The 23,774-nt window shown below is 42.4% G+C and overlaps 7 protein-coding genes across 8 annotated transcripts; 6 read left to right on the top strand and 1 right to left on the bottom strand.

The window, feature by feature from the left end:
* Window positions 1-215: 215 nt before the first annotated feature.
* Window positions 216-4,508, top strand: LOC132792143 (uncharacterized). The gene is made up of 6 exons (XM_060801392.1): window positions 216-399; window positions 654-1,043; window positions 1,742-1,990; window positions 2,058-2,250; window positions 2,316-2,623; window positions 2,929-4,508. The coding sequence occupies exons 2-6, from the start codon at window positions 768-770 to the stop codon at window positions 3,754-3,756; spliced, it is 1,854 nt and encodes a 617-aa protein (XP_060657375.1). The 5' UTR covers window positions 216-399; window positions 654-767; the 3' UTR covers window positions 3,757-4,508.
* A 259-nt stretch (window positions 4,509-4,767) lies between these two features.
* Window positions 4,768-6,779, top strand: LOC132792145 (SET domain-containing protein SmydA-8). Its single transcript, XM_060801395.1, has 4 exons — window positions 4,768-4,908; window positions 5,026-5,108; window positions 5,179-6,442; window positions 6,506-6,779. The coding sequence occupies exons 2-4, from the start codon at window positions 5,056-5,058 to the stop codon at window positions 6,656-6,658; spliced, it is 1,470 nt and encodes a 489-aa protein (XP_060657378.1). The 5' UTR covers window positions 4,768-4,908; window positions 5,026-5,055; the 3' UTR covers window positions 6,659-6,779.
* Window positions 6,780-6,903: 124 nt separating this feature from the next.
* LOC132792144 (uncharacterized) lies at window positions 6,904-8,748 on the top strand. Its single transcript, XM_060801394.1, has 4 exons — window positions 6,904-7,047; window positions 7,105-7,233; window positions 7,310-8,435; window positions 8,490-8,748. The coding sequence occupies exons 1-4, from the start codon at window positions 6,983-6,985 to the stop codon at window positions 8,658-8,660; spliced, it is 1,491 nt and encodes a 496-aa protein (XP_060657377.1). The 5' UTR covers window positions 6,904-6,982; the 3' UTR covers window positions 8,661-8,748.
* Window positions 8,749-8,896: 148 nt separating this feature from the next.
* On the top strand, window positions 8,897-14,743 carry LOC132792140 (uncharacterized protein KIAA0930 homolog). Of its 2 annotated transcripts, XM_060801389.1 has the most exons (7): window positions 8,897-9,420; window positions 10,241-10,407; window positions 10,462-10,884; window positions 10,945-11,389; window positions 12,315-13,808; window positions 13,939-14,088; window positions 14,149-14,743. In XM_060801389.1, exons 1-7 carry the CDS (start codon window positions 9,306-9,308, stop codon window positions 14,187-14,189), a joined length of 2,835 nt encoding a protein of 944 aa, XP_060657372.1. In that variant the 5' UTR covers window positions 8,897-9,305; the 3' UTR covers window positions 14,190-14,743. The 2 variants fall into 2 exon arrangements, with proteins under 2 accessions (XP_060657372.1, XP_060657373.1); XM_060801390.1 differs by lacking the exon at window positions 12,315-13,808 and having other exon boundaries at window positions 8,914-9,420.
* Window positions 14,744-15,148: 405 nt separating this feature from the next.
* Window positions 15,149-20,993, top strand: LOC132793347 (spondin-1; the record flags this gene model as incomplete). The annotated part of the gene is made up of 5 exons (XM_060803204.1): window positions 15,149-15,365; window positions 18,109-18,503; window positions 18,561-19,022; window positions 19,084-19,309; window positions 19,870-20,993. Coding segments are annotated over 5 exons (2,328 nt in total), but the record flags the coding sequence as incomplete, so codon positions are not given.
* On the bottom strand, window positions 15,516-17,765 carry LOC132792142 (protein teflon). The gene is made up of 3 exons (XM_060801391.1): window positions 16,364-17,765; window positions 16,187-16,294; window positions 15,516-16,124 (listed from the first exon to the last, which is right to left on the bottom strand). Exons 1-3 carry the CDS (start codon window positions 17,681-17,683, stop codon window positions 15,594-15,596), a joined length of 1,959 nt encoding a protein of 652 aa, XP_060657374.1. The 5' UTR covers window positions 17,684-17,765; the 3' UTR covers window positions 15,516-15,593.
* A 1,040-nt stretch (window positions 20,994-22,033) lies between the features above and the next one.
* On the top strand, window positions 22,034-23,768 carry LOC132792149 (sulfotransferase 1C4). The gene is made up of 5 exons (XM_060801399.1): window positions 22,034-22,351; window positions 22,407-22,641; window positions 22,703-22,907; window positions 22,972-23,098; window positions 23,254-23,768. The coding sequence occupies exons 1-5, from the start codon at window positions 22,267-22,269 to the stop codon at window positions 23,670-23,672; spliced, it is 1,071 nt and encodes a 356-aa protein (XP_060657382.1). The 5' UTR covers window positions 22,034-22,266; the 3' UTR covers window positions 23,673-23,768.
* Window positions 23,769-23,774: the final 6 nt, after the last annotated feature.

Genomic DNA, 23,774 nt, shown 5'->3' on the forward strand with positions numbered 1-23,774 from the left:
TAGGGAGACATATTTCTCAATTTTGTATTGCAGAAATGATCAGTTCAAAGGTAAAAATCAAAATATAATAAATATGGCGTACGGTGTAAATGTTAGTAAATGCTGTTTAAAAAGTGCGCCTTTTTACACACAAGGCATTGAAGTGTAACCAAGCTATTAAACGTTAGAAAGTATATTTTGAAATTCAACCTGCGGTCACGCTGGTCAGGTTCCTACGTCTTCGACCATTTTTTTTTAGCGTGAATGTACTTTTAATTGTGCTTGTTGAAATTGTGTAAAAAGTCAATGAAAACGTTTCGAATACAACTAAAAAGTGTTGTGCTGTGCACTAAACGCTCTAGCACGATAATTAACATACAGCAAACAATGTGCACACAATAATTCCATTGAATAAAACGGGTATGAAAATCACTTCAATATTCGTGAAGTGCGTAGCTAAATTACTATGAATTTCTTCTCGTCGTCCACTGTACTCGTCGTTCAAACGAGTTACTTTGCTGGGTACATGTTTTTATTTGAATGAAGCCTGTCATCCATCGGATTGTCAATCATAATCAAAGCGATAATCGAAATTAAAATTCGCTCCTTAATACATATTTTCTTAGCGCACGCACATATTTATGGTACAACGTTGTTGTTAATTTAATTCGCAGTAGCACAAAATAGCGCCTGTCAACTTCACTCAGTAACAACTACGGGTATCCAAACTATTTTGGCATTGGCATTTTGAGAGGTGTGTTGTTTGCTTCGCCAGCTGCTGCATCAATATGGTTTCAACGCGCCAAATGTGTGGTGCTGGTGCCGGATTCGAAGAGACGCCAACATCGTCCACTCGAGCCTCTGTGGTGCGACGCACTACACAATATCAAAACCAGCATCAACATCAACAACTCCATCAACATCCACAGCAGCAGGTTGCTGCCTCCAGTTCAACGGTGGCGACAATTGCAGCACCTGTTTTGAATTTTCTTGATTTGCCCACGGAACTGATTCATAAAACACTTGGCTACTTGGATTATAAGAAAATTAGCAATCTGCGATCGGTAAGTGTGAGAGACCAAAAAATGCTTTATGGGATAGGTGGTGGGAGGGGCGTCAGTGTTGCCCCATTATTTAATCAATAAAAAGCAATTTGCAAAATGTAAGTAGAATGCGCGTGGGTCGTCTCGGTTGTGGTGGGGGGAGGGGGCATGTTGCCAGTTATTCAACACAACTACCTGCCTGGAATTGTTGTTGTTTCTTCTACTGCTATTGTATTTATTATTTCTACCACTCAAAAGTTGACTATAGAGTTGAGCGCGTGACACGGACAGATTGCCATTAGTTTCTTGCTTCATCAGTTTGCATTGAAAGCAAACGTTAATTGCGTTAGGCGACAGACAGATCAACATGGCGTGTCCCGCACACATTGCTAGCTTGTTTGCCTGTATTTGCGAGTGGTCCTGGGATCTGTTTGCAATGTCGTAAAGTAAAGTAGGTAGTCGCGTTATCTGTTTTATTAGTTGACATGGCAGCTATCGTTGAGTTCTTGACATGTCGTGTCACGCACACATCGCTAGCTTGTTTGTATCTGTGACTGGTCCTGCGATCCGTTTGGTATTGTAAATTAGGTAGCCGAGTAATCTGATACATTCGTAAGCATGTTTGTTATAGATGGCCTTCAAATTTTGAGATGCGGGCCCCTTTTTTGGTGATATATTTTTAACTTTAGATGACCCTAAACCCCCCTACTTGCTTTTAGGTATCCAATCGGATGAACGACATTTGCATGAATATGCTGAATGCTGCCTTCGCCAGGCAAATAAAGACGACATTCAATCGATTCCAGTCGATCAAGGCGAGCATGCCACGTCGGGAGTCGGCACGCCGCAATCATCCGTTGGCCTGTGAATGCGACATTATCGAAACATGTTACATGCGCCTCTCGTTGCTCCAAATGTCAATGGGCAAGCACATTGAGCGTGGTCATTGCTGTTTCTTTCCGGGTGCCGTAAGTAGATCCTCTCAATTAATGCCTTATTCAAGATTCCTAATGAAGCAACTTTATTTCCCGACAGATACTCGATGAGGTCCAGTCTATTTTGAATTATATAAGTATTACGCCGCGATTGCAGCGTCCATATCGCGTCACCGATGAACTTTTTGATCTCTCCACCATGGCCATGGAGTATTTTAAGGATCGCATTGAACCCACACTGCCTGGCCTGGCGTACAAGGACTTCTTTCAATTACCCATCACCACAAAGCGGCGTAAGCTATATCAGCATAATAATAAGTTTCACGAATGAAATCATAATTGCTATTTACCTTTAAAGCTACTCTGGCCATCAGCTCGGATCTCTCGGACAATTCGAATAACTCACCACCTCAGAATCATATGGTACTGCGTAAGGGAATACGCAAGATCAAACAGGGCATGAAGATGTACAACAATCAGCTGTCGGTGCTGCGCACCGAGCTACGCACTTGCAAGCGCAAGGCTGCTGAGCAGGGCAAACAGCTGGCGGAGCAACAGAATCTGCTGGCCGAGCATCAGAAGCAGACGCTTGAATATGCAAACCGTCTAGACGAGAATGACAAAAAGAATGAGGAAATGGCTCGCAAATTTTCCACATTGTTGCAGGTTAGCTATCTTAAACCTAATGTCATAGTTAGAAAGATACATACATATTAGAAATACTTTGTAAATCATTGCAATAAGGAAGGCTTTTTACATATGCCCACTTGTAACTCGCTTAAGGGCATCTTGCCTGACCTTCTTTTGCACTTAATGGCCACTCAACAAATCTGGATTTCAATGTTAAATCGAAGTCGCCTATTTCATAGCCTTTTTTGGTGCCAAATAATATTTATAAGCCTATGCAACGATTTTTGATTTGCATCATTTTTCAAAAGATTTAATGTATGGAATATTAATTCTCTCCGCAGGAACTCAACAAATGTAAGACCGAGCTACAATTCTGGCGCTCCAAGAGTCCCGCCATTCCACCAGTTTGCAGCTCGTGCAATCAGAAGCTGCCACAAGTGCTGCCGCCAGAGGACTTGCAGGCACTGGTTAATCAGGGAGTGGATCCCGAGAATATAATCATCATCAACGAGGAGATTGATGCTGATGCGGATGTTGAAGTCGATGCAGATGGAGATGCGAATGGATCTACTGATAATAATGATGCTGTGACCACCACAGTCACGGTGACCGTTGAGAAGCCATTCGCCTCACCAGACGAAACCACTACAGCCAAGCTGCTGGCCGTTAATTTGGCCGCTAAAAACCTAAAGCGCAAGTATGCGACAGTGTTCGATGCCGACACCGCTGCAACGTCCAAAGCAATTGCGTCCAATGCGTCAACGTCTAACGCAAACATGAACTCGAATTCGAATACGAAAGCTGTTCAGCAGCAGGAACAGCCGACTGCCAGCGCCAATTGTGGCTATCCAACGAAGCTCTTTTATGGCAATCAACCGCAGCAGTCGCAACAACAGCAGCAACAACAACAGCAGCAGCAGCATCAACGTAGCGGTGTCATTGTCAGTCCAGTGTCCATGAAGCTGGCAGTGATCAATAATGGCAATGGTGGAATCTCATCATCGGAGCAGCAGTTGCAATCAAGTGCCGCCGGCGACACATTGCCAACGGCTGTCGGAGCAACTGATCCGACGAGTGCTGGCAACGTGGAGCCGGTGGAGTCGAAGAAGGCACGTAGAGTACAAAAAGCCAATAGATGTGTAAGTGCACATGGCAAACGGAGCAAATAAGCATAAAAACAAAATACATTTTTTACTACTTACGTATATACAAACTCACACACACATACAATACATATATTTACATATAAAAGTCGCAACCGAACACACACACAGAAAGAGATGTGCGTGTGTTCGGGTGAACTGTAGTGTTAAAAACAAAATAAAACAAAACAAAAGAAACAAACAAAAACAATTGATCAAGAGAAAAAGGAAATCAAATTAAGAATATACCTTAAACGAACACACAAGCATAGATAGATGTGTATGTATATGGATTACCTATATGTACATGTATAACTTTTATGAACATCTCCGAGTGCATTAGGCGCTCTGATAATCATTATCATTATTATTACAATTAATTATTATCATTACGATTTACAAAGTGTATCTCTGTATGTTCTTTGGCCCCAAATTAGCGCCAATACAATACAAAAACAACAAACACATTACACAAGCAATTAAAATCAACACACACACATACAACACACTCGTCGTATACTTAACGAAGCTAAGTTTTTTTTTGTAGTTTGAAGTGTATTGACAGACAGAGCAAAAGCGATAATAATAATTTAAAGTCGACATAAGTTTAATTATGATTAGTAGCCACACACACATACACGTATATACACACACACACAAACACAACCACTCCTCAAATTAAGGCATGTGTGTAAGACAGAAAATGGAAAAGAAATGGCAAAGGAATATTTTAAATAAAACTTTAACGCATACAAAAATCAAATGCAAGAACAAAACTGTTTTTTAGTTATTTTAATGATCGATAACTGCTTTAACGATCGATTAAACCAATTTAGAATACAAATGAGGAAAATGCGAACCCCACAGAAATGGAGACAGCATCGGCTGCTGCTGCTGTTTCTGTTTCTGCTGCTGCTAAAAAGGCCGGCGAGCAACTAACTAAAAATAAGCGAGCAACAACACGTTGCGTTACGCACGCAATTAGCCAAAGTACTTAGTACACATCCAAGCGATCAGCCGAGGGAAATTCTTTGGGCCCCAGCATAGACCGACACAGCAGCGAGAGACCGACACAGAGAGGAGAGAGTGAGAATAGGATCACTTTTCTCTTGGATATTTATAATTGGCGACTCCAACTATAATGTGCCTCTGGCAGTCACCGGGGAGTGTTCGCTTTAGGTAACCGCAGCACGCGCATTGCCGTGAAAATCAAAAAAAAAGAAAGAAAATCAAATCGAAATTAAGTAAACAATGAAATGAAAAGTCTATGTTGTTGTTGTTGTTGTTGTGTTTCAGACAAAGAAGATCCACGTAATCGGGGAAACAATGCAAGATTACAGCGAAAAGTTGCAAGAGGTGACCAATGAGCAGTTGGGCAGGTGCTGGACACGAATTGCGAATGCTTCATAATGGTATTGCTAATGGTACAACTTGTGCATCACATTCCAGGCACTTGGTGGTCAGCGAGCGAGTTGAGGCGGGCGAAACGTTGCTGGACGAGCAGCCCTTGATGGTGGCACCTCATTGGGAATGCGGTCAGCTAAAGTGCGCCCAATGCATGCAGGAATCGTACATCATTTGCCGCAAGTGTCAGGTGTATCCGCTATGCATGGACTGCAGTGATCACGATGCCTTTGAGTGCGACTTCTTCGCCAGCGGCGCCGGCAGTCGCATCAGCAAGGATCTGCTGGTCAAGCACTACAGCATTTGTGCGCTGCTCAAAATGCTGCTGCTGCTCGAGGATCCAGCGCGACGCGACCAATGCCAGCCGCTGGTGAATCGACCCATCACGCTGGAGGATTACCGTGACAAGGATGGCATGTGGCAAGAGCACGAGGAGCAGGTTGTGCGTCCCATAATCAGCAGTGGCTTGGTGGAGGCCCTGCCCGAACAGCATCTGACGTCGGACATCTTGCATGCGCACTGCATCCGCATCGACAGCAACGCCTTCGAGGTGACGGCACGCGATGGCGACATGTTGAAGGGCGTGTATGTCTGTGGCGCCAGTCTGCCGCACCATTGTGTGCCCAACACTGTGGTGTCCCTCGACGAGCAATTCAACATGAAGCTGTATGCTGCAGTGCCGCTAGAGACGGGCACCGTTGTGCACACATCCTACACGAATCCTCTGATGGGGACTAGTCAGCGGCAGCATCAGTTGCGTCTCACTAGGCACATGGATTGCGCCTGCTCGCGTTGCTTGGATCCAACCGAACTGAACACGCACATGAGCAGCATGAAGTGCAGGGATTGCTCCGATGGTTACGCTGTCTGTGAGTTGGCTGGCAGCGGCGATTGGCGCTGCATGAGCGCGACTTGTGGAGCAGTGATGCCTGCTGGGGATGTGCATCAGCTGCTCGGCGAGGTGGGCAGTGCTCTGGTCAATGCCAAGGGCGAGCTGGAGGCCTATGAGTCGTTGCTGGCCCAGCACAAGCAACTGTTCCATCCCAATCATTTTCTACTGCTCGACATTAAGCAGAATATTGCCAGCATTTTGCGTGCGGCGACTTTGATGAATTCCCTGAATGATCCTTGCAAGAAATTGATGCAGCGTCGCGTCGAGCTATGCGCAGATCTGCTGCCAGTTTGTCGCGCTGTTGTGCCTGGCATCTCCAAGTTGTATGCCATAGCGCTATTCGAGTACCTGGTGGCCTTTGTGGAGCTAACTGAGCTGCAGTTTGCCGATGCCGATGTCAGCAAGAAGGAGTATGTGGTAAGTGGAAGGTCTAATGGAAGACTGTATATGATTAGAATACTTATAATCTCGCCATGCTAGGCGATGTTGATGCGAGCACGAGTGGTGGCCAAGGAGGCCCTGGAGCTGCTGCAGTTCGAGCCGGAAAACTCCGCAGAGGGATTTTTGACCGAACGCATTGGAATGGAGCTGGAGCGCATCGAGTCGGATCTGATGAAATACGGCAAACTGTAATGATTGCAAATAAAAGTGAATTAATTTAGTCATAGTTTCTATTGTGCTGGCCCTGAACGTGGACGACAGCACAGAAGGTTCAACAGCCAAACACACAGCTCGCTGCCAGAGAGCAACGGGGAAGAATGGGTATCAATCGAATCGGGTTGAAATAAATAAAGAATTGCCTTTAAATATAAATGAGAAATGCGAATTGCGAATTGCACTCGCGCCACATGCAATGTCGGCCACTAGACACCACACTATTCAGTTTGCGATTCATAATAGACGACGCTGCACGTAATTTATAGCCCACGAAGGGATCGGCAAATTGTACTTGATAGAATGGCCGCAGTCAGTGAAGATTTTCTAAAGAAATGTGAGGTGAAACACAATGAAACGCTGGGCAGGTGGGTTCATCTCTCCATCGCTTCAACTTCCTACTCCTTATTGTAATCCATGGCTAGGTTTGTGATTGCCTCGCGCCATATTGGAGCTGGAGAGACAGTGCTGTTGGAGCAGCCGACTCTCTTGCTGGCCAACAGTGCGGATCGACGTTGCTGCAGCTGCCACAAGCTGACGACATCGTTTTGCGGGTAAGTCTCTGTCTCTGCCTCCAACAACCAGCTGAGCATTATATAAAATCTTTTCCCTTGCCTGGGGAGTTGTTAGACAGTGTCGACTGTTGCCGCTGTGTGGCGAATGTGCCAGTCACGAGAGCAGGGATTGCCAGCGTCTAGCGAATCTTCAGTTGAACGCCGAGCAAGTGGAGGAGCTGCAGACACACACAGAGGTCCATGGCGCTCTAAAGTATCTGCTGTTGCGGGAACACACCGAGACGCAGGCTCAGTATGAGGAATTGCTGCAGATGGAGTCGCAGCTGGGTGTCAGACGTGATACGGACATTTGGAGACACTATGAGGAGGAGGTAATAGCGCCACTGCATGCCACGGGCTTGCTGCTAAAGCTGCACAATGGCGCTGACATCGATGCTGAGCTACTGCAGCGTTTGCTGGGCATTGCGGACATCAATGCCTATGAGATACGTGCTCCTGAAACAGGTGGTGCCATGAGGGGCATCTACATGCGAGCTGCTCTCTTTGCGCACAGCTGCCTGCCTAATCTGGTGACGGCCATCGATGAGCAGCGGCAGATTAAAATCTACGCCAGTCGAGCTATAGCTGCTGGAGAAGTTCTCTACAATTGTTACACCAATATTCTGCTGGGCACCGAGGAGCGTCGGCATATTCTGAAGACTGGCAAATGCTTCGATTGTCAATGTGTGCGTTGCTTGGATCCCACAGAGCTGGGCACGCACATGAGCAGTTTTGTCTGTACCAGCTGCATACCTGGTGGTTACATTGTTCGCCATTCGGATACTGGAGTTTGGCAGTGTTTGCTCAATGCTGAGCATACGCTGAAAGCTGAGTTCGTAGCCAATGTTCTGGAGCGCGCCAAGGAGGAGGTGTTTCATGCACGCGACGATATATATCGACTGGAACTGTTGCTCGTCAAGCTGGGACGTTTGTTGCATGGCAATCATTACATTATGTTGGATCTGAAGCAACATATTGCCTCCATACTGCGACAGATTCTGCAAAACATGGCTCATCGTCCCAATCGTAAAGTTTATGAACGAAAGATTCGTTTGTGCCAAGAAATATTGCTTGTGCTAAAAGTTGTGGCGCCTGGACTTAACCGATTGAAGGCCATTGCCCTATATGAATTGGCCAATACCCAGGCAGAGTTGGGACGCAAGTTGTACAGCGAACAAGAGCACAATGCTTCCGATTTATTGGTAAAGCAATTGAAAAGTAAATTTTCTATTTAACTCATTTGCACTTCTTTTTAGGCTGAGCTCCAGCAGACTGAAGTAATGTCACGAGAAGCGCTTCGAATGCTACTCTACGAGCCAATTTCAACTCCTGAGGGTCAATTGGCTCGCAATATGCTACGGGAATTAAAAGAGCTGCAGAACGATATGAAAGCACTTCAGCAATCAAATGATGATGTTATCAATTAAATTTATCGTTTTGTTTTATTTAAAATACAGATGTTAATAACCGTTTATTTAAATCTTTTGAAAAACACCAAATTTGAATAGGCAATAATCGATAATTTTGCTTAAAGCTTCTGTTATCGGAACTTGTTGTGTGGTGGTAGTTGATAGGAATTAGTGTTGAGGGTATCGGAATTAGTGTTGAATATATTAATAAAGTTAATATGTTTAAAAAAGCTTACACATTGATGTCTGTAGACATACTCAAATTGCAATTAAAGCTTAATATACTGTCATTCTTGTGTTATCGTTGTAGCTTGTGATAGAGAGCAGGTCGCGATTAGTAATTCTTCGGCGTAATTGTAAACACAACAGCTGGTTAACCAAAATAAGAGAAACTGGAGATGATACGCAAGTGGAACCAGCTGTGAGACAAACAACCCCAAAATTGAAAATAGGGTGGCCAAACAAAAGGTGGATAGACCTCTGTTACTCGGCTGCAAGATTGAAGAGTGTGTTAGTCGCTGCCCGCTGTTTAAACCGTATTCATTGCTCGTCTAATAGAAGTGAATTTAACTCATCAATATGCAAAGCCGCAGAAATATTGCAAAGTTGTGAAATAATTAATAGCTTGCTAAACCGAAAAATCATCCCAGCGACGTCATCGCCATGGCGTTGGCGAGTGCAGCGGGTGCTCTGCTCAAACCACAGACTCCACTCCAGCAGCTGCTTGAGGACATCAACTTCCAGCGCACTAAGGAGATGCGACAGCTGCTCAAAGATGGTGATTAAATTTATCTTTCAATTGTATAATCCATTATCAACTATTTTAAGTTTATGAGAAATTTGTCTACATTTGCACATTATCGATTTATCAAGTGCTCTCTAACGGCAACTCCTTCTACCCTTGTCCAATGTAAATGTGTCTGTAAAAGTGTGTGTGCAGATTTTGCTCCACTTTGGACGTGCATTAGCTTTGTATGTGTATGCATATACATACACAATTATACTTTTGAAGTATGCGATCCACAAACCGGATTTTCGCTTTTGTTTACAATGCCATTGAAGGAAGGGTTCTCTTAAGTCTTTGTTACGCTTTGTCGAGGGGGCGGAAATTGGTCTGATGCCCATTTATTCAACAATACCAGCGAATATTATATCGACTAAACAATTTGTATTTGCCACTTAAAAATATGGTTTCATTTTCTAACTTTCAAGAGAAAAGAATTGTGAAAAATGGAACGAATAATTTGTGATCTAATGTATGTTTCTTTGTTTGTGTACAAGTTTCGATCTCCTACATAAGCAATTCTATAAGCTTTTCAACTCTTCTATATTACTTACACATTCTTATTTTCAAAATATGTAATTTTTCTGAACACATATTTCTCCTTAAGAACGGTAATATGTAAACTCTGGGTTTGTAATACATAATTTAAAAGCATGACTATGAATAAAATATACATGCAAGAAGAAACCAAAAAAAAATGTAGATATCTGCGTAATATTGAAGAAAACAAATTTTTCAAAAGTAAAAAATAAATAAAATTATTTTATATAAAAATATATTATTAGTAACCGTAATAATATATGTGTCCTTGTAGATGGCGGCTTTGTAGTGCTACAGGGTACAACATACTGGACGGATTTGTTCGTACGGCATTTTCTATTTCAAACGGAGCCAGTGCACAGCATTGACTCGGATGATTTGCTCTTTTTTGTGCGCAAAAAGCATGTGAAGAGCTCATCGCGTCACATGCCAAAATATGAGGTAAGTAAGTGTACATCACTATCAGGTGCACTTAATTCAATTGTGTGTTTGCAGACTGAAGTTGAAGTATTTCGCAAGGACTCGCGCAAACTGCCCATTGGAGACCCAGATGTGGATTGGGAGGAGACTGTCTACCTGAATATGGTTATACATCAGTTTGACTACACATTGACCTTGGCCATTTGCACCCGAACATCGCCCAAAGAGTTGCAGGTGCTACGTCGGCACTCACAACGTGTCTATGCTAGTCCAAGTCGTCGGAAGATGGACACCAAGGGCGAGGGCGAAGAGATCACGTACCCACACATTTGCTTCATGGTGGACAACTTCGATGAGGTGTTTAGCGACATTCTGGTGCGCGATGGCGAGATGGTGTGCGTCGAGCTGGTGGCCAATGACAAGGATGGTGCCGTTCAGGGTGTCATCTTCTTGGGATCGATACGTTACGATGCTCTGAAGAAAGTCTACGATGCCAGAGTAAGTGAACTATTATTCCTACCTAAATTGATGCCTGATTGAGTGTTATTGTGTGCGCAGCAATCCAGTCTGAGTTCCAAGGTGGCGCAGCGAATGTCCTTTGGCTTGTTTAGCAGTGGTGCTGGAGTGCAAACGCGCTGTGAATTCGTACGCATGAAGGGACCGCAGGGCAAGGGACACGCCGAGATGGCGGTGACGAAGCCAAAGGGATCGGGCGTTGAGACGCCAACCAGCGAGCCCGGCTTTTGTGCCACGGACATGTGGGACGAGTGGGAGGAGGAGAACGATGACTATTGCACGTATCGCCATCAACGACGACTCAGCGATCCCAGCGCCAATCTCAATAATTTCTCACGCTACGGCTGGCGCACCAAGAACACCAACCAGGACATGGTGACTAGTGGCACCAGCGCTAGTGTTGGGGCTAAGGCGCGTTCCGAGAATGAAGGACTCGACTCGTTGGCCAGTGAAGTGTCTGAGATTGAAGCCGGAGACTTGCGAGACGGTAAGCAGTGTTTGGGATTAATCCACTAGCTTTAGTTCAAGTAACATTTGTGTATTCGTTGAATTGCATGCTCTTCAGATCATTTATGTAAATAATGTGGATTTGCTATGTATTTATGTGTTATGTACGAATAGCTTGATTTGTGTTGCGCTTCTTCTGCTTGCTGTGATCAATTCTTACCTTGTAAACGTAAACATGTTGTGGTTCCTACGATTTTTCCTTAAATTAACAAATTTCAAATTTCACACTAACCAATCAAATGTGTACAATATTTGTTATATTACGAAAAAGGATTGCCGAAAACGTATAAATGTATATTGTATATTGTAATCAATACATGATATATTGCCGAGAAAGCAGGACAACTAAACTACAGTAAAACCAAAATTAATTATTTGCAATTTATGTTTGCTTTTAAGTTTCAAATTGTTGATTACTTTACACTCAGTTTCAATGAATAGAACAGAGATGAATATAGTAGATTAAAGCATAGAAAACATGTGAAATGTTTTAGCGAGCCAGTTCTCGTGCTTGACTTCGAAAATGATTAATTTACAGGGATGGGTTAGCTGATAGATCATTCATTCGGTACTGGTTACTGTTTACTCATTTCTCCAGTTAGGCTTATCCAATGTCTATATATATAGCACCAACTAATTCCTACACTCCGCATCCCAATTAATAATTAACACCAAAATCAAATAGTGCCCTATTGATTAGAGTCTCCCGCTACCCGTTACCCGCTACCCGACTCCTGCCCTCCGCCATCTCCTGGTTATTTATGATTTCCCTTGCTTATTTGATCCCGTTGGCGAAACAATTATGTTATAAGTTGCTTGGACGCCGATTGTATGTCGGTTGATTTATGTGTCGTTGTATATGCTTTTAAACGCAAACAAAAAAACCGATCTATATCTACTTGTAGATCAGCAACGTCCTGCTTTCTCGGCCTCCGCGACAAAACTGCACTCAAATCCGAATTGTGAAACGCTCAATCTAGCTCAAGCGTGTGCTGGTGACGAACCACACAAGGCACCAGATGCCACCACACCGTCTGACCCAGTTCCAGAATCCGTGGTTAACGAGATAGCCGCTGCGGCGCCAGCCGTCACTCCTCCGCCGCTCAGCGTTGCCGTCGAGGTGACCGTGTCCAACAACAGCAACAGCAACGACAACGGCAGCAGCAGCACAGGCTGCAATTGCTTCGGTGGCAAAAAGTGCAAGAAACGCTGGACATCGGGGGCCAGTGCCATAGACACGCCGGTGATGTCGGAAGTGTATTGTCCCAGCTGCGAGGATGCATCTAATGAGACGCCAGCTTGCCTCAGCAAAATGCCCGACAAGCGTCAGACGAAGCTCAAACCCAAACCGCCCAGCATTCTGTGTGTGGAGAGCGAACTTGTGGTCAGCAAACGTGGCAGTCTTCGGCTCAGCTCTAGCGATAATAAGCGCAAGAGCAACAACATCACACGCAGTGTCTCATTGAGTGCTGCCGATCGTCGGACGAGTGTGCCAATCCCGGGAAGTGCCAAGAAGGCGCCAGCGGCATCGCGAGTGCGTGTTGTCAAGGCAAAGGAGATGGACAAAAGCAAGGAGAAGGAGAAGGATAAAGAGAATGATAAGAAGTCTTCGAACCAGAAAGCTAATGGAGCCAGCAGTCTGCTGGCCAAGATGTCACCCAAGAGGTTGCGCAATGCCAAAGCAGGTGACAAGGAGAAGGAAAAAGACAAAGACAAAGAGAGAAGCAAGGAAAAATCAAAGCTGACACCAAAAGCAAAAATTAACAGCGGCAGCAACAATAACAATAACGATGCCAAAACAGCACCTACAACAGCATCTGGGACAGATTCTGCTACTAAGGTGGAGGAGTACGAACTGGCCGATGATGCCACTTCATTGAACGGCGAGGTTGCGGAGTCCGGCGATAGCGCCTGCTCCGCCAAGATGGCCATTCTCAGTGAAAGCGACAGCAAGATGATGATAAGTGTGCGCGGACGTGAAGAGCTGCCCGTGGTGGAGCAATCTGGCACCCCATCACCGCCCACTGTGGTGCCAGTGACGGTGTCGATGCATCGCTTTGAGAAGTGTATACGTGTACCTGTTAAATCAGAGAGCCATCCATTGCAGCTGGACTTGACGTTGTCACCAACAACGGCGCCGGCTGACCACACAACTAATGATAATAACGAGGAGCAACAAGAGGAGTTAGGGGCCACAAGTGGTGATGCGGTATCGCCCCTACTAAATGTCGAGGCGGATGTGGCCAATGGCAATCAGCCACAAGCAAGCAGCGCCACATTGCCACGCACCTCCAAGCAATCCTATTATAACAAGGTGCTGCATCTGGTGCCCAAGCGTCGCACACCGGACGGCACCAACATATACTATTGGTGCGATCTTCCCAAAAAGGCACTAAAAGGTCATTGCTACGATATCTTATTAGTTATCATTTATACACTCACGATATTCCTGCCACTTTGCATGCATATAACATTGAACTTTGCTGAACTTGGAATTCATTGTTCTGACTTTTATCCGTTTGCTTACAGAACTCGATGATGGTGCCTACAATCCACTGTGGACCAGTCGAGGCTTCACACAATCCTTTCACTTTTGGAAGGAGAATCGTCGCCAGCAATCGACGCCACTCAATGCATTCCTCACTTATGTCACACTGCCCTGGTGGAGCATTGCCAAGGGTGAGTTGCTGCCTTCAGAGTTCGCTATTAGAAATATTCTAATCCCTACTGTTGTTTCAGATTTGCTGGATCATCGAGAGACACCTATACTAACCTTTTAGTATTAGATGTGTGCTACGCTTGTGATTTGCTATTATTATGCTTTAAAGTATTACCTATCAAGTCTCTTTAATTTGTAAATTATGTTAGTTATCTTTTGTGATCTTACGTGAACGAGTGTATCTCAGGTAGCTAACTTCATCTGGCACCTCCCTAACAAATTCCCAATTTGATTTAAGTGCATCTAGCTCGGTTATCCTTGACCAAATGCCAACATATTATATTTCGCTAGGAATCTGGACTAGAGCGTTATTTACTATATATTATGTAGATGCGAATTCCCGATTGAAAGTGTGTAGTATAGCAGTACGAGTATAACGAATGCAACGCCAACCTACAAATTTATAAACCACACATATATTATGGTATACTTAATACCAATTACCAAAAATCAAATGTACATGTAATACTATTATTTATATATATATATATTATATGACAACATTTATACTATATACATGCGAATGTATGTACAATAATATATGTATATGTATAGTGAACAAGTGCGAAACAAAGTAAAATAAAGAATTGCGTACAATAAATACAATACGAAAACAATCTTTGAGTATCGTCATCAGTGTCAACTTAAGCCGAGGTCTCCTGCCGAGAGTCGTGTACTATATTTAGACGAAGACATTTGCTCTTATCACAGCTGCTTACGCTCCATTAGATAAAACGCGGAAGACATTGCAGAACAAGTGAATTTTCAATACTGGTCATACGAACAAACTCTTTTTTATCCATCCACACAGATCCCGTGGCAGCTGTTCAATCACTAGGAGCAAAGTACATATGCTAATCGATGTACATCCATTGTGAGAGCAGTAATCAGCTGTCGGCTCATTTTGATGATAACTCGAAAAAGCAGTTCAGAAATGGGAATCAGTCTGTTTGTGTGCATTGCCTGAAGCGGTCGCGACGCGTTATTATTATTTTGTGTTGTATTCGAGTAGAATAAAAAAAATATAGATTAAGATTAAGATGTCGCATTCACTGCGGCTGCTTGCCAGCATCATTGTGGTTGCCTGTGTTGTGGCCGACACAATTAGTTCAGCGGCTGGTTGTTCACGGGCTCCCCACACATTTGCCCCACGGTCGACGAACACGCGGCGATAATGGATACAAATTAATTGTGGCTGATGGTCCCAATGGCTATGTGCCTGGCAAGGCATACAACTGTAAGTTAAGGTGGCCTGGTCTAGTCTGGTTTGTCTCACTTGAGATTGAAAGGTTTCATAATCAGCACTGGGGTTACGGGGCCTAATGACCCCATAGATAACAATGGACAGACTCTCAGCACTCGAGCATACAATAATCTTGTATATAGTATTAAATCATTTATTTATTCTATGCTGGTGTACAATTATTTCAATTTGTATAGTATTATGATTTTAGAAGGCTGCATGTTAAGTGCTTCCATGTAGGATTTCGAAATGGGTTTTAAGTTGGCCGTATTTTAGGAATCCTCTTTCGCACTGTGGACAATAGAAATTATGTAAATGGCTCATCCGATGTTCATTGTAGCGTGATCTGTTAGTGCCGCATTCATCACACCATTCACAATAATACACACATCTGTTAAGTTTGGGCAGAAATCCAAACAATAGTAAGTAATTTTCGGTTGTCGATGAAAGTTCAACCTTTTTAAATAATTTTTGAGTGGTTTGATGCGTATACCATTTGCTAATTAAGTTCAAAATGCGCTTCACTTCGCTCACATTTAGATCAGCCTTAAGAAATTTATTTGCTTGTTCCGTGAGCATCGACAATTCACTAGCGATCTTTTGAAATGTCTGCTCAGTTGCACTTTTTTGAAAATTCCATATAATGTCTCGATCCCTCAGTATTTTGCTGAACTTAGTAGCTTTTGAGCGCAAAACCTCGCAAAATTCCACTGGTTTTCGGTCCTCGTAATATGGATCCTTGATAATATTCAACTGCAAATAAATGAGAGCTCAAAAAATGCTGATCGAAAATGAATAAAAAAGTCATAACTTACGCCAACAAATTGCAGAAGTACACAATCATCGCGTAATTTAGGATGCGTGGTTTCAACTGATTTTACCTCAATATCTTCCAATCCCAATAGCTCTTCACTTAAGTCCGTCTTAAATATAGTATGCAAAACATTCAGGATATTTTTCCCTGAAAGTAAGTTATTATATGGATAACTTACCTGTTTAACATCAAGCGTTCTGTTAGATGTCGCGTTCTTTGGAAGTTTTCTTTTGGAATTATCATCAAAAATTATTGACATTTTAATTTCATCAATCGATTCAACTAATGATCGTTTACTACTTGATTTAACTTCTGGTTTTGTCGAGATTTGACTTGTTAGCCATTCTGAATATATAGGTCTCCTGGGTGGTTTGTTATTCCACATCGCCGGATTTGACCTGTCAGAAAAAGATTCCCGAAGAGGGTTTTGCTTTTTCACTTCTAATGTAGAAGTTTCCTTAGTTGTGCTTTTAGAAGTTTTGAGGAAATTTAAATCAATATTCGGCAAGTACTCAATTTTATCAATAATTATAGAAGACAAATTTCGATGGGTTTTGTAGTCCAGCTTAAAAGAAGAATCGGTCTTTAATGAATTGGTTTCAGTCATTATTAATGACCTTTTCAGTTTGGGTTTGGTTCTTTTCTCTCCGCTATTCATTGTTAAAAGATTGTAGAATGTTGGCTTATTACGACTCACGGGAGTCTCTAGATCATGTTGACCAGTATTTTTCTTCTCTTTTAATAGCTTTATATTATTTTCTTTCATCTTAGGTATGTTTTTCTGCGGTACATAGACCTCTTGCGCCAATTCTGCATTTTTGTGTGTATTAACAATGTTAACTTTTTTAAGTCTGAATGAATTAACGTTATTTTCGTCCTGAATTTCAGTTGATGCAGTAATTCCAGCATTTAGTTCCTCTTTGGTATTATTTATTCGCTTAATCTTTTTATGAGTTATGGATGTGGAAAATTCCTTCGCTACTTCTGAGGCTCCATCTTTTTGAAGAGTCAGTTGTCTTTCACACTTAATTTCTATCCCAGGTTTCAGAGCTAGTGATTTATCATATCCAATGAGAAGAGTATTATTAAGTTCAGCACCTTGACGACACATTTCTGTGCCGGAAATTTGATTGCCTTTGACAAGGTTGTTCTCCTTTAGTATGTTGATTTGTAATGTATTAGCATCTAGTCCAATTTCCATGTCATTAATCTGTTTATCTGTTTCTTCGTTTATAATAACATGTGAATCAACCTTATCGTCGTCGTCTTCAAGGGACATTATTTCATCCATCGTATACACGTTGTGTTCTCTTGGAAATTCAAGAATGTCGCAGTGCATCTTCTGCAAGTGATGCAAAAATTCAATCACACTGTTGAATATGTCACAACAAAACTGACACGACAATCCCACGATATTTTCTTTTCGTGATACTACCACATCGCCGCATTTTTCGAAATTTACACATGTTTCTAATAGAAGATTAGCAAACAAACTCATCTCGCTTATAATTGCTTTCGTTAATTTTCAAATAATGTGTTGTAAACAAACCGCGGCTGTAGCGATCGCATATTAGAGATGAGAAAATATCGATAAGATATTCGATATCTATGTGATAGTGTGACCAAAAATAGAAAAAATTAAAAATACTTTGAGGAAATATACTTAATTTAAAAGTATCGTCTTTGTATTTTTTCTTACGGACCCTCGATTATCGGAATAAATAAAGTTCATTTGTAATACGTAGAAAACACTTCAAGTACATAAACAATTTTTCCATCTTTGCCGCATGTTAATCTGCAAAACACCACTTGTCATATCGAAATATACACCAGAATATTCTCGTTTCTTACAAAATTCACGATCAAAGTATCGAGTACAATAACGAAACGGTTATTTGAATTGACTGGCGTTTTTTTTTCTAGTATTACTGCTCGGCTCTCGCACGCATACGAAAATTCAGCACTTCACCCATTTCACCATCGCTGCTGAGGCACACACCGGCGCCAGACGTCCCCAAGTTGCCAGTCCTCGTCGTGTTGGTCGCTTCCAGCTTTTCAGCGATTCGCTTACCAAGTTCAATGATCGCTGCGTGAACACGGTGTCCGAGGCTGACAATCTACCCAAGACTGAGGTGCAGGTTATGTGGGTGGCCCCCGAAGCAGGGTCAGGATGCGTCTCTTTGTCCGCCATGGTGTACGAGGGACCAAGAGCTTGGTTCTCAGATGACGGTCAGCTCACCCAGGTGATTTGTGAGCACAAATTAAATGCAGCAGATACACAAAAGGAATGCTGCGCCTGTGATGAGGCCAAATACAGCGTAAGCCCTACCCAATTAGTAACAATTCATAGTTTTTTGCTGTACCATAAATTTTAGTTTGTTTTTGAAGGAATCTGGTCAAACGAGACACATCCTAAGGATTATCCTTTTGCCATCTGGCTAACGCATTTTTCCGACGTGATAGGTGCCTCCCATGAAGCAAACTTTTCCTTCTGGGGCGAAAATCACATTGCGACCGATGGCTTCCGTTCATTGGCTGAATGGGGATCACCAACAGCTTTGGAGACTGAGCTGCGCGCCCACGGTCCAAAGTTACGAACTCTGATTAAGGCTGCAGGACTTTGGTATCCCAATGTCAATCAGAATACATCATCCAAATTCCGTGTTGATCGCAAGCATCCAAAGGTCTCATTAACCTCCATGTTTGGCCCTTCTCCCGACTGGGTAGTTGGTATCAATGGCGTTGACTTGTGTACCTCGGACTGCAGCTGGAAGGAGTCTCTGGATTTCGATTTGTATCCCTGGGATGCCGGCACCGATAGTGGTATATCCTACATGGTCAGTAGAAGTGACATTCCTAAATGTTAAATTACATCCCACACAACTCTATCTTCCATAGTCACCCAATGCTGAGACGCAGCCCAGAGAGCGCATGTATAAAATCACAACAATGTACCCGGAAGATCCACGTGCACCATTTTATAACCCACAGACTCAAAAGATGACACCTTTAGCTAAGCTATATCTGCGCCGCGAAAAGATCGTTTCCCGCAACTGCGACGACGACTTCCTTCAAGCCCTTCAGCTGGAAGTCTCTGACGATGCCGAGGAGCACGATACCAGAGGTAAGATTGAAATCGCATTGATCTAATTTACAGCCATAATTTAGTTTGGGCAATCTTAAGCATACCTGCTAAAGGTCGAATTCATTTTCTATATCTTTACTCCAACTTTGGTAATTAATATTGAATTTATAAGATTAATATTGAGTGTGATGGGAAAGTTTCAGCCTTGAAAATACAATTAATTAAGTGAAAAAAGGAAAGCTTGTTAGGCGCGTCTGGGTCACCATATTTGGAATTTGTAATGGCAATTCTAGAGGTCATCTATTACCATTAATTTTGCTCTCTCAAAAAACTTTTTAATTGATTAGTCGCATTGTGATTTGCGAGCTAGATAGCATAGTCAAATTAGAATACAATCTCGATCTGCGGAAGATCCTCAGGACTATGGTCCCCAAACTTAATGTCTATGGTTCTCACTGTCTCTAAGATTTAGCTATTTCATAAAAAGTGTTTAGACTGATGGACAAACAAATAGAGATCCAATCACATTTTAGTTTCCAGGAAATTGGAATACCCCATCCATGAAAAGAAAGCTAACTAGTTGTGTGATGTCATTACAGCCGAATGCCGAGTGAACGACTTCGGTGCCTGGAGCCCGTGCTCCGTCACCTGCGGCAAGGGAATCCGCATGCGCAGTCGTCAATATGTGAATGCTGCACACGCTGAGCAAAGCAAGTGCACACGTCAACTGGTGTCCAAGGAAATGTGCGTGGCAAGCTTAGCAGAGTGTCCCAATGGTGCGGGTGCACAAGATCGAGATGAAGATGAAGGCGAGAATCTTGCCAATTCACAGTCGCTGGTAAGCGACAACGGCGAAGGAGCTGGCTTGTGCAAGACTACGCCTTGGAGTGTTTGGTCAGAGTGTTCTGCCACTTGTGGCATTGGCATCACTATGCGTACCCGAACCTTTGTGAATCCCATGGGTCGCAAGCGTTGTCCGCACATTACCATTGTGGAGAAAAACAAGTGTATGCGACCGGATTGCACTTTCGAGCAGGTGGAACTGCCCGATCCCAAGTGCCCGACCACGCAATGGAGTGACTGGAGTCCTTGCTCTGGCTCCTGTGGACGTGGTAGTGCCATACGTAAGCGCTTGCTGCTGCTTGAAGATGGTCAGGAGAAGGACGACTGCACAAAACGCATGGAGTTGCATCAACAACGCGAGTGCCATCATGCTCTGGACTGTAATATCAACCAGGAAATGGCCAAGGAGATTTGCGTACAGCAGGCCGAAGCAGGTCCTTGCCGTGGCAGTTATCAGCGCTATGCCTACAATCCTGAGTCCGGTCGGTGCGAGGCTTTTACCTACGGCGGCTGTCGTGGCAATCGGAACAATTTCCTCACTGAAAATGACTGTCAGGTGACCTGCAACAAGATCAACGATGGTCAGCAGGAGCAGGAGCAAGAGGTTAATGTGCCAAAGCGTTGCGTCATGTCGGAATGGTCCGACTGGACGCCATGCAGTGTTAGCTGTGGCGTCGGCCACTCCCAGGGATATCGCTATCTCGTCAGCTCACATGCTCGCTCAGGTCAAACCTGTCCCCAGCGTCTGGTGAAGCAGCGTCTCTGCACTATGCCCGCTTGTTAAGTAAGCTGAGAAGTTCAGCTGTTTGCTCATTACTAACCACAACATTTAAATTTTGATTGTGAAATTCCAAATAAAGTTAACGTAGCTTAAACTGCCTCTTGATCGTGTTTATTATATGTTTTTGTTATTACATATGTATGTACATATGTAAGTACATGACACAATTGAGTGCCCTAGGTCACTAATTGGATGGGTATGCTCATTTACCATTTGGTAATGTGAAAATTGTTGTTAATCATAAAAACAGAACATGGAGATACACTTGCTTACTTATGGGTAAGTTTGGCAAAAGAGGTAACTGTGACAAAATCTATTAGCATGTCAATTATCGCAGGTGTTTAAATCCTTAAAAGATAATTGTACAGGTATTGGTCTCAAATAATTTATGCAAATGTTGTAAATATATGTATATTAGAATTTAATTATAAAAGATTATGTCACACCATTGATCTGCGCCGTGTATAAATTGTGTATGGTTATTTATAAATAGAAAGGGCTTTTTTAATAAGTGGAGGTCAAGAAGAATATAACAACTGAATTCTGGCTGTATGATATGAGTGATTTTAAAATTGAGCGTCAGTTCTAATATTGAATTCGACGCGAATCGTTGTGTGCAAAATTTTACAAATTAAATTCAACAGTAAAAAAATGTTTATTTTTTAAGCTAATTAAGAAAACATTCAACTTTTTCATCATTTGCATTTTAAAAAACTTATTTAATTATTGTATTAATATTCATGATTAGCATTAGAATGAACCACAACTTAAACCATATACATATCTAGAAAGTGATATTAAAAAGATTTTCCTTGAATATTTTAAAGAACAAAGTATCTAGTGAGTTCCAAATATACCAAAAAATACCAAATATATAATATAATTTTTGCTTAATATCATTGGTTTTTATATATCTTTTAAGGTTTCAGCCAGATTTTCAGACAATATTATTTGAATTATCTAAATAAGAAGTATTTTTTTGGCGACGAACGTCGTAATTATTTTGTTTGTGACTGTTACATACATGTAGATATTTGTGAATAAAAAATTGTCTGTTGCTATAACACTATAATATTCATCTGTCCTAGCATCTATAAACATATTATTTTATTTATTGCAGAACTATTAGTTAATGGGTATATCTTGAGTCGAGATGTCCAATTAATTCCATTGCTAAGCAAGTACATTGACAGTAACTATTTTCCGCTTGGGCCAGCACTTACTGTCGAATTCAAGACAGAGTCAAGTCACTTTCTCTAAGCCGAAAGTGCAACAGTCAAATATGTATTGTAGTCTGTAAAAGAAACGCTTTCCCGACCATATTGGCAAGCGGCAACCAGTTTAGTTGGTGCTGGCCACTTGTGGAGTGCAAATGGATAAGTTACAGGTCAAGTTTCCACATCGCATACGCGACGTAGATCCCGCCATCAATACGGAGCTCTTGGAGTACTTTAAAGGTTTGTATAAGAACACAACTAGATTACTGCTTAGTAATCCTATAAATCTAAATAGGTGAGCGCACGGGATTTGTACAAGTCGGACCCGAGGGATACTTTTTTCCCCACAAGTTCAAAGAAGAGGCGGAACAATACTATAATTTCGAGGCACGACCCGATGATATTTGGATCACCACTGTGCCACGTTCGGGCACCACGTGGACACAAGAGCTCATTTGGCTGGTTGCCAACGGTTTGGACTTTGAACAGGCCCAAGAACGTCCGCTAACAGAGCGTTTTCCTTTCTTTGAGTGAGTGCAAGTGGAAATTCCTTGGGGAATCTTTCGATATACTTAATACTTGTTTTTTCAGATTTCCTTTGTTTATGCATAATGATGTTAAAGCTGAGCTGATCGCAGAGAATGAGGGTAATGATAAGGCTATTGAGTTTATTGAACTCATTTCTCGACCAGGTTACGAAACATTAGATGAACTGCCTAGAAATCAGCGACGCTTTATAAAGACACATTTCCCGTTTTCCTTGATGCCGCCGAGTGTTTTGGAAAAGAAGTGCAAGGCATGCAATAAATTCAAATTGAAACAAATGTCTTTTTGCATGAACACCATCCATCTCATTTTAGATCATTTATGTGGCGCGTAATCCAAAAGATGTGGCCGTCTCCTATTATCATTTGAATCGATTGTTTCGCACACAGGGCTACACCGGCGATTTCGAACGTTATTGGCGTTATTTTCAGCAGGGATTAAGTAAGTATTAGACGATCCTTCATTTATAAAAATGGAAGAAAGTTAAAAGTTTATATGTATGTATTTTGTAATAATTCCATAAAAATAATATAGTATGTGTTTACAAAGCATTAGCATAGAAACATGAGTCAGCTTTCTAACTTGGATTATTTCAGATCCTTGGCTGCCTTACTACAGCCATGTGAAGGAGGCTAAGAAATTCAGCCACCTGTCGAATGTGCTCTTCCTTAACTATGAGGACATGCTGATTGATTTACCGGGGACTGTGAACCGAGTCGGTGACTTTTTGAATTGCAGACCAGATGCAGAAGGATTGCAAAAATTGCTCGATCATTTGAGTATTGGCAATTTTCGGCAAAATAAATCAGTTAATATGCATCAAATGGCTGCCGTGGGTATTCTAAAGGATGGCGAAGAAGGATTTGTTCGCAGAGGCGGCAAAGATAGGGACGCTACCAAGCAGGCGGACCAGCAAGAGTTTGTTAATAATCCTAATCTTCTGAAGAATGCAAATGAATGGGTTCAACATAATATTGAGAAATTTCAAACTGCGTGCGATAAGAATTTGCATTGAAAATGTTATCGATTTTTAATGTTCTACATTTACCGCCGCATATTTCTTAATCGACTTTTGAGTTGCATTATGGCTCTACAAATATTTATAATAAAACTGTTC

This window comes from Drosophila nasuta, chromosome 3 (genome assembly GCF_023558535.2).
Source record: "Drosophila nasuta strain 15112-1781.00 chromosome 3, ASM2355853v1, whole genome shotgun sequence".
In the NCBI taxonomy this organism is placed as follows: Eukaryota; Metazoa; Arthropoda; class Insecta; order Diptera; family Drosophilidae; genus Drosophila; species Drosophila nasuta.